Source organism: Pezoporus occidentalis, unplaced genomic scaffold, assembly GCF_034315485.1.
Source record: "Pezoporus occidentalis ecotype Australia unplaced genomic scaffold, CSIRO_AGI_Poc_V1 ctg19, whole genome shotgun sequence".
Taxonomy (NCBI): domain Eukaryota; kingdom Metazoa; phylum Chordata; class Aves; order Psittaciformes; family Psittacidae; genus Pezoporus; species Pezoporus occidentalis.
This window is the reverse complement of record NW_026913748.1, coordinates 10,159,615-10,177,869: the sequence shown is the minus strand read 5'-3', so window position 1 is coordinate 10,177,869 and position 18,255 is coordinate 10,159,615. Positions and strand designations below refer to the sequence as shown.

At 40.0% G+C, this 18,255-nt stretch overlaps 1 protein-coding gene and 1 long non-coding RNA gene across 5 annotated transcripts in view; one reads left to right on the top strand and one right to left on the bottom strand.

Annotated features, from left to right (window-relative positions):
- The window catches only part of LOC134162646 (uncharacterized), a 48,538-nt gene extending 43,349 nt beyond the window's left edge, over positions 1-5,189 (bottom strand). For all 3 annotated transcript variants that reach the window (XR_009964389.1, XR_009964390.1, XR_009964388.1), the window contains exon 1: positions 5,056-5,189. This is a non-coding gene — a long non-coding RNA (uncharacterized LOC134162646). The remainder of the gene's footprint in view (positions 1-5,055) is intronic.
- On the top strand, positions 5,102-14,557 carry RERGL (RERG like). Of its 2 annotated transcripts, none has more exons than XM_062616744.1 (5): positions 5,102-5,256; positions 5,363-5,419; positions 7,748-7,821; positions 11,258-11,406; positions 12,418-14,557. In XM_062616744.1, the coding sequence occupies exons 1-5, from the start codon at positions 5,205-5,207 to the stop codon at positions 12,698-12,700; spliced, it is 615 nt and encodes a 204-aa protein (XP_062472728.1). In that variant the 5' UTR covers positions 5,102-5,204; the 3' UTR covers positions 12,701-14,557. The 2 variants fall into 2 exon arrangements, with proteins under 2 accessions (XP_062472728.1, XP_062472729.1); XM_062616745.1 differs by having other exon boundaries at positions 5,133-5,184; positions 11,185-11,406.
- Positions 14,558-18,255: the final 3,698 nt, after the last annotated feature.

The following is an 18,255-nucleotide window of genomic DNA, read 5'->3' as shown; positions in this document are numbered from 1 at the left end:
GTTTATCTCCCTGTAACTTATTTGTGAACTCTCAGTAGGATTCTAATCACAATATAGACTGAAAAAACATCAATGACCACTAAAAAGCATTTGCCAGCACAGCAGAAATAGGTTAGGTGTCATTTCCAGCCTTTGAATGTTGTTTTTTTAAATCTTAAAAAATACTTTTCAATGACCAGATTATTTAATTATTCTAGGATGATATCCCTGCCTTACTTTACAACTCTTGCAGAGCACTTCTTGAGAGTATCTCTTTTCCTTCCAATGTTAAAAGGAGGGAAATGTCTTCAACATTGCATTATTTCAACAACCACTATTGATTTCTGGCTGATATAATTTCAGAAACAGATTTCAATTTGTTTACTTCTTCTGAGATTATTAATAACTTCCTCTATATACTGTGTTTAATTTGTTAAACTACAGAAATTGAATTCGAGTACAGGCCTTAGTTAAAGATGTGTTTTGTGGTTTTGTTCCAAATAATTCTACATAACTTAAAATAACATTCCACTAGGCACTAAATACAAAAAAGCGTAACCTTTATGTTCAGACTTGGATATAAGCACCCTCTGCAAGCATTTAGCCTTGCAACTCAGATGCTGCTGCAGTTGGGTTAAGGTAAACATTTAACTACATAGAAAAAGATTTCTGTTTTCTGGGAAAAGTCTCATATGAAACTCACACACACACAAAAAAAAATGTGTCTAAAAGTATAAATTACATAAGGTAGATTAATATAATTTTAAATCCTTTCCTTCTTGTCATTAACAACTTAATTACTCAAAAAAAAAATTTTTTCTAACTTCCATGTGGCAGTCCAAGCCATTTGATGAGACTATTTTTAATATTTGCATTACAGTAAAATATAGAGGACTTTATCATGTGCTAGTTACTTTATAGGTATCTATTCAGAAGATAATCTGTGTCCCAAAGTTTGTGTAGAACAGATGTTAAACAAATAGACCATTTATGTACTTACTTAAAATAAGAAATGGAAAAAAACAGTTTGATAATTTATCTTACTATAATGTACTGTAATGTAACACTGGTGTGCCACTTCCACAACCCAGTGTGCACTGTTTATTCAAAAATCAAACAACTTTTTTTTTCTTTTTTAAAGATTCTGACTCTAATTCTCATGCTATGAATAAAAGATATGTATTTATATTAACAATAGATGACACATGCTGTAAATGTTGAAGTCTAGATGCCTTAGATTTCATTCCCACAACACTAACCACAAGCTATTATCACCAGAATATGTGGTGTCCCAACTTTGGAGCAGAGTCCTTTAAGCGCTTCACCATCTGTGTGCACTGCTGTGGCTGGGTGTAGGGTAACAGCAGCTCTAACAGACCTAACCCTGTCATACTGTCCTTACCTCTAATGATTATCAGCTAGGAAGCATTTCATGAAAGTGCAGAATCCTTCCATGATACCATGAGGGATACATGCTTTCAGGGTCTGTGAGAAGCTAAAGTTCTGTTTTTCACATCCAACATGAAAATTGAGTACTCATCCAATTGAGTACTAATGGTACTTTATCACAGATAAAATCTATAATTTCTGTTAAATAAAAACACCCCACACTTTCTCATGGCCAGCAAGGTAAAATTTCAATCACTGAATAACACAACTTGCCACCAAGAACAATTTGCTATTTTGAAGGGGAAAATGGCAATTTTCTTTTTTTTCATTATACCATGAAAAGAGAATACAAAGTAACTGAGACTATGCTGAATTATGACTTCTGTCATGAATAATAATTCTGCGTATCCCACTGAAGAATATATCCAAGTATATAGGTGATGAAAACATCACATTTACCTGAAAAGCCTGTCCTTCTAGTTTTGTTAGTTTTGCTGTGGTTTCAGACCTCTAGTTGGCCAGTTCACATGCTACGGAAGCAGTTAGAGCAGCAGATGCATAATTTACAGTGCTCTACCTGACAATCTGATGGAAAGTGGGCTTTAAAAGACAGATCTTCTCTGGAAAACATTACTTCCTAAGCCAAAAGGGGACTAATTCTGCAGGGATGCAAACATAAGCAAGCTTTAGAAATCCTGTGCCACACAAAGCAAAGAGCTGGCATCTGCTTCAGCCAGTGGTTTCTAATTGTGCTTTCTGGATCAAACCATTATGGTTGCACACAGAGTACAGATAGTCAAATACTCCCAATTTCACCTTCTTTTCAGCAGCTAAGCTGCACCAAAAAAAAAACCAACCAAAACCAAAACACTTAAAAGGAAAGTAAATGTTTTTCTGATGCTAATTTTTCCCATAAGCAGTTCTGACTCCCAGAGGTATACTGGCATCAAGCCACAGAAATCCTCATCTACAAAACTGGGAATGAAATGCAAAGTGACCTCATCTCACCAGTGATCTGCAGACTTCTGAAAACTTTTAGCTTAAACAATTCAAAATCAATCCTTCACCATGTTCATTGCAGAAGTAACTTATCTGGTTAATGATTTATTTACAGTATATCTATTAGAAGTCTACTGTTTTCATAGCAGAGGTTTACACATGTAAAAAGTTTCATCACTTCTAATTTGAGCAGCAGAGTTGCTCAGTTTTGACTACCAAACCCAAAACTAACATGTAAGCTTGTTCTCACTAGAGAGATTAACTGTTTTCTATGCACCTCTACCCTTGTACAGTCATTTACACCCATGGGTAATGAAAGTAAACCTGTTCCAGCACAGAGTCAGTAATGGAAGGAACTGAAAAAGACAATTGTCTAAATTGCAGGTAAGGACAGTCATGCTGAAGGAAAGCAAGCGGCTGAGGGAATTTGAATGGAGACAGTCTTTCAGGACAGAAACATTCATGTTGTTTCATCTGCAATTAAAACTTAATTTCTCTAGTGCTTTAATGTATACACATACAGAATATACACAATAACTGTCTCAGTCTTCTTACGAACATTTTTGTATTACTAAAAGAAATAAAAGTTCCAGGCAATATGTTCTTTAACATGGGCAACACCATAATTTGGTTATCACATCTGCTGTCTAGGTGAGAGAAGTGTTCATGTAGTTAAGTACCTGTAAAGTGAATAGGAGAGCTGGATTCTGTTTGGACAACCTACATCCAAGTACTGCAGTATTTAATTTTGAACAAGCTGCCATATCATTAATATTCATGCATAAGCTTCCTGTACAGTGAAGTCTCTTACCTTCTGATTTCACTTGCAGTCACTTGGCTGCAAGAGCGTCTGAAACAGACCCGAGTCTTCCCACAGTTGCTGGGAAATCTCTACTATGGCTCTACCACAGAATTCACTGAGCTGAAACAATGTAATTATTTCCCTATTCAGTATCACAACAGACACCACAAGGGTGGGAATGAGTCCAACATTGCCATGAATAAGCAGTGCAAAAAAAATGACGGAGGAGAGAAAGCCAACCTGAGAAGCACATCTTGAGCCAAATCCTTCTCGGGAGTTAACTTCTGTTCTCCTGTACCATGGCCTGTTTATCGGGTTAAAACTGCCTTAATCACCCTTTCCATGGCATAGTCATAATCTGCACGTACTCCAACAGAAACTAAAGTACGTTCCCAAGCTGTGAGACAGGTTCAAACATCACACCAGAACCATTTATTTGCCTGCAAAAGTTGCAGCACTGATAATGGTGAAGATGGTTTTAGATTTTCTATTGCAGTGGTTTCAATGTATATGAAATAGTAAAATACTAAATTGTGCCAGTTATACCAATATTGACTCCAGTCTAGTGATCTCGGCACCACACGACTTCAAAAACTAATGTTAAAATAGCCAAAAAAGGTCAGAACTAAAAAAACTAAACTAAAATAACTAAAGTTATTTTTAAACCATAACTTTTCTTGTAAGTGAGCAGCACTCACAAAACACCCATTAGATACTTGTAAGTCAGGGATCTTGGAGCCAAGCTGTGCCTACATGTTTATTATTAAATATATTTTTCTCCACTAAGCACTTCCTTCAGCTATAACAAACATACATGCAAGTACCTTGTCTGCTTTTTTTCTTTTTAGCTCATGTAAATCTGTTGTAGCTGCAATACCTACTATCAAGCATACTGAAGTAGTGCTTTATTGAAGCATTTATACAATGCACAACAGTTTCATCAGAAGAGAGTAAAAATACCAGAATCAAGTATTCAAGTTATATAAACAAATAAAATGAACATGAACAGAATAAGTACACAAGTGTAACTTGGATGCTGGAGCAACATTCTGTTCAGCAGTGGACTAATCAGACCTATGCACCCAAGTATTTTATGCACTTTCAGAGCTCGACAGCCATTAGGGAGCATTTGAGGAGCCTTCTGACATCAGACGTTGTCCTGGGTTCAGCAGTAGCAGTCATTTTTCTCCTTGGTAGCTGGTGCAGTGCTACCAAGGGGGTAGTGAGTGAACAAGTTATCTGACTGGTTTTAAACCACGACAGACGTGCAGTAGGTGCAGGCTGTAGGTTCTGCGGGTTTAGCCCTTTGTCTCTCACCTACCACATCTGTCATATTTTTCAGCTTCAGGTAAGCGTTGTAAGCCTCAGCTAAGCACCATCCGCCAAGATGCAAGATCAGAGGTTTAGTGATTAGTTTGAAAGCTGGGGTGGAGAACACCAGAGAAGCACAAAACACTTCTTTTAGCAAGAAACTTCAGAAACATTTAAAATAGAAATAATCGCTTTAGTTTCTTCACTTTCACATTCCTGCTACAAAAAGATGACAGCCTGCAGACAAATTTACAGCATAAATAAACAAACACACAGTCCAGCTAAGGAATGCCTCTTCCTTCTTTTCCCCTTTTGCCCTAGTTTCTAAAAATGCTTAGCGCACTGTGAGGCCTGGGGCGGAGGGGGAACGAGAAAGAAGAAGAGGCGCCGGAAAGAAGAGCAGGGAAGAAGAGAAAGCGAGAGAGCCGCCAGCCTGCAAAGAACCGGGCCGGGCAGCAGGCAGGCCGCCTGAACAAAGTTTCTGCGGTGGAGAAGAAGGCCGTGGGAGGTAGGAGGAGAAGGATGTTTGTCGGAAAGGATGAAAACTACCGAACCCCGCAGGCAGCTGTACCTACCGGCCTCGCCGGCGGGGCGGGGAAAGCGGCCAGGGAATGGCGGGGGGAGCGGGGCGAAGGCGGGCTGCTGGGCGGTGTCACCGGGGGAGCTGTGCTCGGCCCGGCGGCTATAAAGAAATGGAGGCGGCGGTAAGTGGCCTGGTGGCGGTATGACCGAAGTGAAATTGGCCGTGCTGGGCGGCAGCGGAGCCGGCAAGTCGGGTAAGGCAGGGAGGAGGGCGGCCCCAGCCTGACCTCACCACGGGTTTGGGTGCGGCGGGCGGGAGGAACCCCATTAAATGTGGAGTGTGCTTCTTTTCTCCCGCAGCGCTGGCGGTGCGGTTCCTAACACGGCGGTTCATCGGGGAGTACGCGTCCAACGCTGGTGAGCCTCTGGGGACAGGCGGCGGGAGCGGGTGGTGCTGTGTGGGGCCTCCACCCGGGGCCGTGTGGGGGAGAAGGCAAAATGCGAAGCTTCAAACGCTTGAACAAGGAATTGGGTAGAAACGCGGTTCCACAGAACTTCTCGGAAAGGTTTAAGTTTCTGCTTGCTTATCAGTAATGGTTCCTAATGAAGTGTGAGCTTGAAGGCGGGAGAAGGTGAGCCAGGTATCTATGGAGAGATCACTTAAAACTCCAGTAAGTACAAGCGGGCTGATGCGGTGCTTGTCACAAAGCAACTGTGGAGGGGCTTAGGAAGGAAAGATAACAAGGCTGCATGTGCGAGGCGTGGGTAGATTATAGTAAACTCAATCTGAGAGGAGATAGAGAGTAAAGAAATAGACTGGAAAAAAAAACAAACAGCCCCAATACCTGTTCTGTTGCGTATCTTCTTCTCAGTTCCAGAGGAGAGGTGAAACTGATTGTTTATCAGGCACTACTGGTTAATCAAAGCATAATGCAAAGCCTACTGCTTTTGCAGGAGTGGACTGATTTACTAGCTTTGTGGAAAGCCTTGCCATGCTGAGGATAGAATTTCTCATTCATGCCAGAACAAATACACTGATCCTCAGGACACTTGTGAGGTCCTGGGAGATGGCAATGCAGGATTTGAACTTTCGCATCCTGGATGGAAGCATTATTTAACTGATACAACTTTGGAAGTCTGCCGCTCCAGCTTCTGGGGCATGAGAAATCCCAGAACTTAACAGGGTATGGAGATTGCTGCCTGCCTCACTTTCCTTGCTAAAGTGGAGGGGTCTTTCCAAAACCATTTTTTTACGAAAAGAGTAGCTTCCCAAGGTTAATAAATGAAATGTAAAATAGAAGTACTAAGCTGAAGTAATGAAGTAATAGAAGTACTAAGCATTGAAAATACCCAAATGAACTTATTCTGAAAGTGGAGTTACGGTTGTGCATAAATGCTCTACTGATACTTGTTACTATACAAACACAGACTGAAAGGGCAGTTTGTGTCCCAGATGGCTTATCCAGTTCTAAGCTGTCATGTGTAACTTATGAAGTTATGTAGTGCTTTCTGTATTTTAAGTAATCTAAACTAAAACCAGGTTTCCTTGTTCTGATCCTCCAGTACTGCAAGTCTCAGAAAAGGCACATAAAACCCCCAAAGCATTTTCATTTGTTAACAAATGGTTGTTGGAAGATAAGTTTAGATCTGTTTCTAGAGAGGAGGAAGGGGGAGTAAAGTAGGAATATGGGTGATAAAGAACCTCCCACTGTCAGTAGAGTCAAAGTATGTGTTAAAAATTTAATTATGGAAACCACCAAAAGGCTGCATATTTTAATACCCTGAGATGCTTTGGGCTGGTAGCTCACCATGAACTCTTACGATGCACATGGAGAACACTTCAGATGAGTATGGTACTGAAGATGCTAAATCCAGAGATTGGAGACCTTATCTATGCACTTAATACACAGTTTGAAGTGTATTTTCAGTAGTGCCAAAACCATTTCTTGTCTTTGTAGTTCAGTAACTCTTGAGAAATTATACTGTAGGCAGCCTATTGATGACTAGTACCATGAACACAAGTTGGTTACAGTTGCTTAGAAAAATCAGTTTAAAATAATAGTAACAGTCCGTCGGCAAGGGTTGCTAGTGGCCTTGCAAAGTCCTAAATCTGAGAAGTGACACTACAGAAATATTTTAGGATCTGGTCTAAGGACACGATCCTGTAAATACTATTGGTTTAATGCTGCCTATTACGAAAACTCTTAAAGTGCCAGATTTCATGGTAAATAAACATTATGACTAAATAATGATTTTTGTACAGAATCAGAACTTACACATAGCCTGCTTATTACTTTCATAACACTGAGCCTTGGTATCAAGCTGAGAAATCATCAGCATTTAGCTGACTCTAAATGTTGTACATCCAGTTTACCTAGATTTTGGAAGAGGAAAACTAGGATCTGACAGTATTCATTACATCAACATTTTGACAGGACACCACAGTGAAATGGTGGTCAGCTTAAGGGGCTGGGCAGTTCGGGTGTTGAAAATGAAATTGTTTTAAATGCACACTGGAAACAAACCTAACAAAAAATGCCACCACAAAACAAACAAAACATAAATCAAAGGAAACCACCAAATAAACCCCCCCAAAAATAAACCACGAAAAACCACCCAGACTCCTTGAAAATCTAGACAATATTCAAGGAACCTTCAGTATTACCCAGTCTCACTTTTGCTGCCTTTTCACCACCATTCCCAGTTACTAATGCTGGTTTTCTTTGCATACTATATGTTTTTTAGAATGCATCTACACTAAACACTTATGCCTGGATGGGAGGCAGATACACTTGGAAATTTATGACCCTTGTTCACAGGTAAGAATTTTTGGGAGCAAAGACAGGCTGTTCTTCATTTTACCTGTGTAATGGCAAAAAGTGTCAGGAGGGGCATGTCTGTGTTACAGACTTTTTCTCTGTTCTTAGAATCTCTGATTGCTTTTTTTGATAAGGCCTGAAATGTCCAAGGTCCTACACCTGGGTCGGAGCAATCCCAGGCACAGCTACAGGTTGGGCAGAGAAGAGATTCAGAGCAGCCCTATGGAGAAGGACTTGGGGGTGTTGGTTGATGAGAAACTGAAGATGAGCCAGCTTCAGTGTGCCCTCGCAGCCCAGAAAGCCAACTGTATCCTGGGCTACATCAAAAGGAGCGTGACCAGCAGGTTGAAGGAGGTGATCCTGCCCCTCTACTCTGCTCTCATGAGACCTCACTTGAAGTATTGTGTGCAGTTCTGGTGTCCTCAGCATAAAAAGGGCATGGAACTGTTGGAACAAGTCCAGAGAAGGGCCACGAGGATGATCAGGGGACTGGAGCATCTCCCATATGAAGATAGGCTGAGAAAGTTGGGGCTGTTCAGCCTGGAGAAGAGAAGGCTGCATGGAGACCTCATAGCAGCCTTCCAGTATCTGAAGGGGGCCTATAGGGATGCTGGAGAGGGACTCTTCATTAGAGACTGTAGTGACAGGACAAGGGGTAATGGGTTAAAACTTAAACAGGGGAAGTTTAGATTGGATATAAGGAGGAAATTCTTTCCTGTTAGGGTGGTGAGGCACTGGAATAGGTTGCCCAGGGAGACTGTGAATGCCCCATCCCTGGCAGTGTTCAGAACCAGGTTGGAAGAAGCCTTGGGTGATATGGTTTAGTGTGAGGTGTCCCTGCCCATGGCAGGGAGGTTGGAACTAGATGCCCCAAAGGTCCTTTCCAACCCTAACCATTCTATGATTCTATGAAATTTGATAGTTGCTGTGGCTCAGAACTGCTGAGTACTTTCCTATTTCATGGAAGAAGCCCTTAATTGCTTATTTTTTCTGTAAATGCTTTTGGTTTTTGGAATACTACTAACAAATAACTTTTCCCACTTCTGCCTTATATAAGTAAACACAGAGGTAAGTTACAGGTTACAGTTTTCTCAGATACCCTAAAAGGATGAAATTTAGCTTATAAAGCAAGCAGTTTATTAAATGCCTGCAGAAATGGTCAGAGCAGACTGGCCTGGATGTAAGACTTGCATTCACAGAACTCATCCAAGGAAAGCCATAATGCAGGCTTGCATGTGTCGAAAGCTGAACTTTGATCATAGTAAAAAGCTTTGAAATAAAGATTTTTCTATCCTTTCTTGCTATAAGAGGAATAAAGAAACTTGGGTACTGTGTAGCACATGCAGGCCTATGTAGGTCTGTCTGACTAATCACATTAGCGTGCGAGGTTCCCTTCTGGGCAGTGATATTGCCTTGTATCAACTAGGCTAATGACTGCTAAAGCCAAAGCACTGAAAGTTTGATCCAGGCTTAAATTCAAGGACTTAAAACTTAACCCAGAGAGCATGTAAAACTAACTGCCAAAAACAATCAGCCTTCCCAGAGACAAGCAACAGGTTTGCATGTCCCAGGGCACTGGGGATCCTGAAATAGCCCCTGTGCCATGTAACATCATGGAGTCCTCCCTTGCCATACAATCTGTCAGAATGTACTGTGGATTTGCTTCCACTTATCTTGGTCCCCTTTCCTTGGAAGGGGGGGACTTGGGTAAGACCCAAGGCCTTACCATGGAAACTGTGCTTAAACCATGACACATATTAAGTCTTGTGGCCTATGAACAACTCTTTATTAAGATATTAAGAACTGGCAGCTAGTGTAAAGCAGATTAGATGACATTATGGGTAGAGGCTTTGGTTGCTACAGTTTGGGCTCCTTTTTACTTTTAATTGGACCAGAGATCAGTTGTGTTAAGGGCAACCCCTGTTGCCAGCACTCTTGAGCTGTCCTGTACAGTTCTTCCTTAGGAATGAGGCCTAACTTTAGCTGTTTCTTGCTTTCTTCCTGACAGAAGTGCCTGCAGAGGAGTAGGTAGCAAATAAGAGTGTAGTACTGCTTTTTGTCTGATAGGACCGCTGATTCTAGAAAGAGATAGATGGGGTACAGAGGTCCTGTATCCCACGGTAGCTGGGAAAGAAAAGCAGGTCCCAAGGGGGCCAGAATGCGGAAGGAAGAGTTCCCATTTTTGCTTCTGCCTCCTGAAGTCTTCTTGCTCCCTGAGGTTTCTCTCTAATAGCTGGATCCCTGTTCTGCAAAGCTCACTTCATCTGTCCCTTCATCTGTCTGTGAAACAGCTGTTACACACACAAGTCATCTTTCCTGCCCCTAAACCTGCTGCACAGTCCCTGCAACATTAAGAAAACCTGTTGGATTCAAGATACTGAAGTCTTCAGACAGTTCTGGAAGCTTGTTTCATCTCATCATTCTAATGCATCCCCTTTCACTGCCAGCATTCCATCCCTCATGAGAAGTTAAAGCCTTCCCTGTCCAGCTTATGATGCTACTGTGCTGTTCAGATCCTGAGCTAATCAAGGCAACTAGGGTGGGAAGTCAGTGGAGATTATACATTGTAAATAGCAAAACACTAAACTAGTGAGAGAATAATTTAAATGGTGTTCAAATTGCAATTCAAGGTGGGTTTTCCAGAACAAAAGTCAAGGGTTGTTTGGGTGGATTGTTTTTTTTTTATCCTGCTAAACTTCCAGTTTTTTACCTATCTTGCATCACATGGTCTTTCTAGGCATTGCCAAATTATCTGCAGGGATAGGCTATTTTAAAATGGTTTTGAAATTTCATTCCTTAGCTTAATGGGACAGTTTGCAGCTGTTGTTTTCTAGAAATCATAAGTGCAACAGTTCTTCCTTGGGGTGATTGGACGATTAACCCCCTTATCACTCGAGTGACTTCTCACAAGTTTTCTTAAAGTCAACTGCAGATTGAAAGGAGATGTTTTTCTTAGCTCTTTAGAAATTTATCCTATGGGTAAGCAGTGTTTCAGACTTGAACAAACCAAAGAGGAAACAAAACGAATGAAGAAACAAACAAAATGAAAGGTTACTGTAGTCAGACTATTAGGAACATGCAAAACGGAGCTATAACAAGAAACTGCACAAATATTGATGGCTCCTGTATGTTTCATTCTCATATAACTACAAAATATTCAGCATTAGTGATGGCTGTACAGGTTATGCAGTTTTAATGCTTAAACAAACTTTTTTGTAATGAACTTGTCAGTGGTCGAAAGTGCCATCTGTACTGCTGGTTATTTATTAGGCTTTTGGAGCAGGACTCGCCTGAATTCAAGGCCAGCACCTAGACCTATTAATATCTTTTGCAATAAAAGAGACAGCATTCTTACATTCACAGTGACCAAAAAAGAAAATGCTCTGAAGTGACAACAGTAACATTCTTTTTGCATGTGTACTTGAACTTCTTTCAGCCACAACGGGGGAAGCTCTCCCTCACAGATGAGCTCCACTGGGCTGATGGATTTATCGTTGTTTACGACATCAGTGACAGAGCATCATTTGCATTTGCAAAAGCATTGCTGTACAGGATCCGAGAGTCTCACATAGGAGCTTGTAAAAAGTAAGTGGCCTTATTTTTTTTTCCCTTAGCAAACATACACAAAAGCTGAGAACTTGTCTGTGAGCTGTAGGCATCCTACTAGCAATTAAAATCCAGCAGCATCCAAGTGGCATAACACACTACCAACAATAATGCACTGGAAGGTAAACTGTTGCAAATTGCAATCTATTTCACTGTATCCAAAGCCAAATACATTGGGATTTTTGTTCTTATTTCTTATAGCACTACTATTTAAATATCTCCCATAAATCTCTCTGCTGTGATTTACATGAGTAGGCGAAAAGCAGCACACTTAGTCTATGCTTTTACTCACCCACTCTATTACCAATGGAGATGCACCAATGTGGGGGCTGAAGAAAGTTCTTCCCACAATAAATTAATGTAATACCATGAATGTCTCCTAAACTGTCTTTAGCAGTGACCCCAACATTATTTGTTGGGGATGACCATATAGTAGGAAACCACTTACTTTCAAAAAGAACCACCGAAACTGCAAGCCTGAGTACATGTGGTGGTGTTTATTCCTGCATCAGTCAGCTGAGGTGCTTCCTAAATATAAAGAAAGGATTTCATTCACATTTATCAGAAGCGGAGTGAAAAGAAATCAAAAATGTTTTCTTGTGCGTCTTGTTGCATCTCTTTGACTATATTCTGTTATCTACAAATGGAGATAATGATCAGCTTGCTGCTTCATGAAGTCCAGAAGCTGACAATATACCTAGCAGTATAGAGTATGAAAACTACAGTGGCTGAAAAATACAACACTGAATACAGGAACCAGAATGAAAACTTACTGATGGAGAATAGCTTGTCTGGAAAATCTTGACATGTGACTATGGCAAATGGAAAACTATAATTCCACCTGGCAAGGCTAGGGATTTGGCTTGTTCTCGTTTGTTTTTTCAAATGCCTATTATCCTGACCATACATACTTTTCATACACAATCTATATAGTACAGCATATAGCACAGTATTGTAACATATCTTTAATTGGAACTTTTTTTGTTTCAGAATGGCTGAGTCATCAGTATTTTTGGTTGGTAATAAACAAGATTTATGTCACATGAGGGAAGTTGGCTGGGATGAAGGACAGAAGCTGGCAGTAGATAACAAGTGCCAATTCTGTGAACTGTCTGCAGCAGAACACTATCAGGAAGTTGTGGCAATGTTCACAAAAGTCCTGAGGACTATCACATCAAATTTCAAAGTGAAGGAAAAGAGGCGACCAAGCGGATCAAAGTCAATGGCCAAGTTAATCAACAATGTGTTTGGAAAGAGAAGGAAATCTGTGTAAAAATTGGGTTACTTCTGAGGTAGGAACAGGATGAAATAATGGAACACAGACAGTTTTCAGAATTCAGTTTCCTCCAAAGGTCAGTGTCTGGAGGAGTAAGAAGAAACCAAAGGCAGGATATAGTAAGGTCAAGTGAACATGGTCTAGACCTAGAAGACCTGACCTTCTATTTCCAGTTCCGCTACAGATTTACTGTGTTAGGGCTTTGTCACTAAGCTGCTCCTCTCATCCTTTATCTTATATTCCTCGGAGGAGAGTTTTAGTCTGTATTTATTAAACACCAGCATGGTCTTGGATAGGGCTTCTAGGTCTAACTGAAGAATGAAAAGTTACTTCCAATAAACTCAGCCTTGCTGATTAAAATATTACTTCAGAATTCTGAGATGTGGTTGGGGTTTTTTATGCAAGAACACTTACACTAAAGCAAAATACTGCTGCTTCATGTAATAATATATTTAACTGAAGGAAGGATGGGTCGGATCCTTGTGTGCTTAAAGGTGCCTAGCACCTGCTAAAATTCATATGAATTAAATGCTTAGCCACCAAATCTACAAGAGGTATTTACCTGCAAAGGCACCAGAAGTCGCGAAGCAGAAAAACAAAGCACTGTTGTCTCCTGTTTCAGGTTTGGTGGTTTGTTTGGGTTTTTTGGTGCTTTTATTTCATTTTGAGTGGTTAAAGAAAGTAGAGAGGGTTGAGCAGAATGGGAACTGAAAAGTTAGTGAAATGTTAGTCAGTGAGCATCAGACTGTTTTGGCAAGGTCATTGTTTAGTGAAATAATTTTATGGCTAGGACCAGTGTTAAGGCCAAGGGTAACATCTTGTGCTGATCCCTTTCACAGACCAGTTTTCATGGGCTGCAAAAATGTTTCTGTGCCTACTCAATTTTAGATGGGCGTGGAGGCTTGAAAAGCACATAGATGGGTAAAGAGCCCAAGTTCTTTAGAATGTCTGCCTGGATTTAAAGGTCAGCCTGCTGGTAAGACCTGTACTCCTAAATTGCATAGAGTGTTTTTCTAAGGACCAGTGTCTTTACAAGTCATCACTATGGTATTGAAATGCCACTTGAGAGATCAGTAAGGAATATGTTAGCTACACTTTTCAAATGTGGATATTAAACATCAGACGGGTCTAAATATGTAGTCAAGTGACATTCTGAGCTCTTACTGTAGGCAACTAAATAAGGACTTAGCCCAGTGTGTTTGAAAATGCTGTGCTTGTACAGAAATTATGAAAGGGAAGAGGAGTGATCTGAAGATGAATTACTGCTTCCTAACCATTTCACAGGACAGCTGAGATCCAGTCTTTGGAAGCTGCAGAGTTGAAGCCTACCTGTGCTCTGAAATTTTACCTGCATTGAAATTTGTACCATTACTTTATCAGTCACAGCAGAATACCAATTTTCAAATGTCCACCCCATTAAGATAATACAAAAAACCTATATAATCTTAGCATTACTGTTATTAAAATGTGCTTTAGTTTTATAAGTGTTGACCAAAGATCACTTCTGTTTTTTAAGGAAAAGTTACTGTTTATTTCACTTGTTTTAAGACTACCAATATTGGAATATAGTTCTCAGTGTTGACAGGCACAGTGTTGCTTTATTTCTATGCATATGCTGCTCTGCCATATCAGGAGTAGTATATTTAACTATTAACAATATCTGTGAGGTTGAATTTGAAAACTACTCATGTATACCTTTCAGCTTTCCAGCACACAGGGAATTCTAGAACTACTGATAAGACTGTTGATCTGTCAGGTAGCTGTATCTTGCCAGCTCTACCATTACCAGATTTGAGAACTCTTAACTGTATTTACAGCTATGGTATTAAATAAACTGGATATAAGATGGATGTATTAATGCCTTTTTTTTTTTTCCCTTTTACTGTGGCATCAAGCTACAGACTTCCTGTTTTGTCTGCTACTGTAAAAGTGAAGCACCATGCAGATCTGGAATTCAAATTACAAAAGGAAATCTGGGAATCAGACACTTGCACAAAAAAGAGCCTCTAGCTGTGTTTCCTGTACGCAGTGAAGAAGCCTTCATGTACCTTTATCCAGTGAACAGTAGAGAACTTTTTAGAAATTCATTATCCTTTAAAAAATGAGATAGTAACAGAGCAGCTAATTAGTTTTGATTTGCTTTTATTCATGGGAATGTGGACTTCCAGACAGGCAGAATCTGCAGTATACCCCCGTTTCCTTTCCTTTTTGTCTAGATGGGATAAGTGTTGGAACACAGACCAGCTACTTTCTGGCCCAGAAGATAGGCTGCTCTCACCTGAAATAAGCTGAAACAACTGCAGAATGCGTTTGGACTTAAGTATACTAAAGCACCCATCATAGACATAAGTTGATGTTCTTAGGGTCAGAATTTCACTTGCCTTTTATTGCCAGTAAATGCAGATGAACAAGAGTGCAGAATATGAGAAGGAATTAAATTTTAAAGCAGAGATACATGTTCTCCCTAAGTGTATTTTGTTAGCGTTTTTTTAACAGGTTTTTAAAAGAAAAGGTACTTAAATGACTGAGATTGCTGATATATTGCTAAGTATTCTTGGAGTTGTAACACAAAAGGTAGTATCTTACTTGCTCAGACACATTTGAAAATGTAGCAAAGTAAATGATGTAAGTGGCGTCTGGTGCTCACCCTTGACAGTGACATCACCTAGAGCATACTGAACTCATTAAAGTGAGTGGAAATTGAGTTATTTATTTTGCCACAGATTGCTTCGGCATATAATCCCATCCTTTCTCACTAAAAGATTTTGAAATCACAGTACAGGAGTTAAAAGTTTCCTGCTGTTGTATCTAGAAGTCCTTGTTTATATGAACTTTCTAGTTTCAGTAAAATTTTGCCTGAGAAAGGCACTCAGAATTGATGTTCTTTTCCCCCTGTCTTCAGCTTGTTTTTACTTTAGAAACAGTGACATAAAAGCAGAGAGATTCTACTGAAGTATAAAGGTAATAGCCCCTGGGTCCCAAATGCTGTCTCAGAGAGCTTTCAGGTGTTTTTTGAAGCTCTTTCTCACTACAGTTTTGAAATAAACAATCAAGACAAACACTACCTCAGCTCCTTTTCCTGCTTTTACGTCTAGGCATTAAACTATTCCTTTTTGTAAATCCCACTACAGTCACATTCACAACAGGGCAGAGGGGAAAATGTCACAGTAAAACTTAAAGCATGATAGTCCTGGAAGAAGGAATAATTACGTACAGTATTGAGTAGACAAACCAAACATGCTGGTTCTAATACATTTAAATCAGGATAGCAACAAAAAAGGCAGCTCAGAAGTTTTGATGCCATAATATACTCTGAGGACAAAAGAAACTACTGCAGGTTTTTTAGCCCATTGCTAGAAGTTGATTTCTAAAACGATGGAAGGGTGAACATTGAAGTGCAAAGACCTAGTGAGTCATGTGGGACAATCTTGTTGCTTTCCTTTCTGTCTATCTGACTACATTGCTTTGAAGATCATGCACCAGTAGATATCTGAAGATGTCTGATCCTGGCATTCTGTCCATCTAGTAGGCAGGGAGAGGGATGGATACTGTGGCTATCACCCTGACCAGGTATTTTGCTCTCACTGACAGCTGAATACAGATCACTTGATAGTTTTTTTCAGAGGACATACTGTAAAGAAAAGGGCATTATGGATGACATTCAAAGTAAAACCAAAGTGTAGCAAGTATCCAAGAATAAGCTAATTTTCTATCAGGGTGTCTGCTGGAGCAGGTGCTTTAGGCTAATGAAGTTTTCATACAAATCTACTTTGCTTATAGATAGAGTAACAAACTCCGGCTCTGATTATTATGCTTGACTGGAATCCTTGCCTGTCTGCTGTGAGGCAAAAAAGACATTAAAAAAAATTAAAATGAACACAAACCAAACAAAAAAAACCCAGACTACCAGGCTAATAGAATAATCCAGAGCAATATGAAACTGTACTCTATATTTTAAAAAATGAACACTCTACACCTCCTTAAACCTGGCAACAGGAACACAGGCCTCTTAATAGCCTAAACCTGCCCATGCGCAATAAACTAGGAAGCTAAATTTTGATGTGCTATTCAGCCTGTTTGAAAAGTAAAGTCTTTGTTTGCATGCCTAAATGTGGATCTGGGCACCTAACTGCCAACTTTTATTGTTTTAAAACTTGGGTTTGATATTTCCCTAAAAAAAAAGCAGAGCTGTAAATGCCTAAGTGTTTGGATTGTTTTGTTTTTTTTTTTTCCTGACAGTTGATATTATGCAAGACAGGCAGGCTATTCTGGGTAGGAAGCTATTTTTAAGCAGACATTACTCTTTTCCAGAAACAGACTGTAAGTTTCTGTCTTCTTTTAATTGCTTTACAAAGTAAATTGAGTCCCTCTGGTTACATAATTAATATCCGCGTTTAGCCCTATATATTTGACATGACTTGAGCCATTTACTGCTGCATTCATTTTTTAAGACGGGCTAGAAGTTCAGATACGTGTTTAATTCCTGCAGCGCTCTGCAAAACATCCAGAGTTTTTACAGCAGAGGCGTCTAACAGTACAAAGAAATATGTAGTACAAGCAAGACAAGTGGAGAACAGGGTTCTCATTGTGGGGATTGAGCCAAATGATCTAAGCAGGTCTGTCCTCTCGTACACTCCCAAACTCATATTCAGCATCAAAATGGCACCACATCCATATTACATAATAAATCTTATTATTTGAAATAAATGTAAAGGAGACAGAAATTAAAACAATTGACCTTAAAATTGTAGGCATTTGGGTATCTAGTGAAGATTTAAGTTTTAATAAACATAACTTTTTAAACAGGCTTTGCAGCAGATTTTGGTTGTGTGATTTTAGTTTTTTTTGCATTTTGTTTGTTTGGGCTTGTTGTTTGTTGGTTTTGGTTTTGGTTTTTTGGGTTTGGGCTTTTTTTTCTCCCAGAAGGGATTCCTAACTTTTCAGGCGAATTCCCTCCCAGAATAAACTTTATTTTAAAGGTGCTGTGAGCCTCTGAAAGTGGAACGCGGCTCGAGGAGGAACCCGGCAGCTTTATGCTTCCTATAGCACCCTCTCGTGGTCTTTTGCTCACACTTCATCTCCTCGGCGAGCAGCAGAGCCTTTCGGCTTCTCCTCCTTAGGCTGAAACATCAATGCTAATAAACCCAAGAGGGTTTATAAACCAAGGTAAAAACCCTGCTGCCTTCCAATACTATAAAATTCTGCTATCGATTATGCTGAGCTTAACAATATGGCATTTCATAGGCTGCATTTGAAACTATCCGTACTAATAAAACTGCAAATGTTGATAAGGTTTTTCTCACGGCTGACAATCCTGAGCTCAGCTGTTTCGCCGAAATAAAGTTCAGCTATCTCATCTATGATGCTGAAAGGTTTCTTGTTAATATACCATCCATGCATATTAATATCCTCAAGAAGGGCTTGAAAGCTTCTATCATTTTTCCACCTACACTGCTGACCTCCACCTTGTCTTTCTACATCTTCCTGAAAGTATTATCCCCAGAACATGACAGGGAGACATGGCAGGAAGCTAAAGCAGAGTTAGGCAAGAG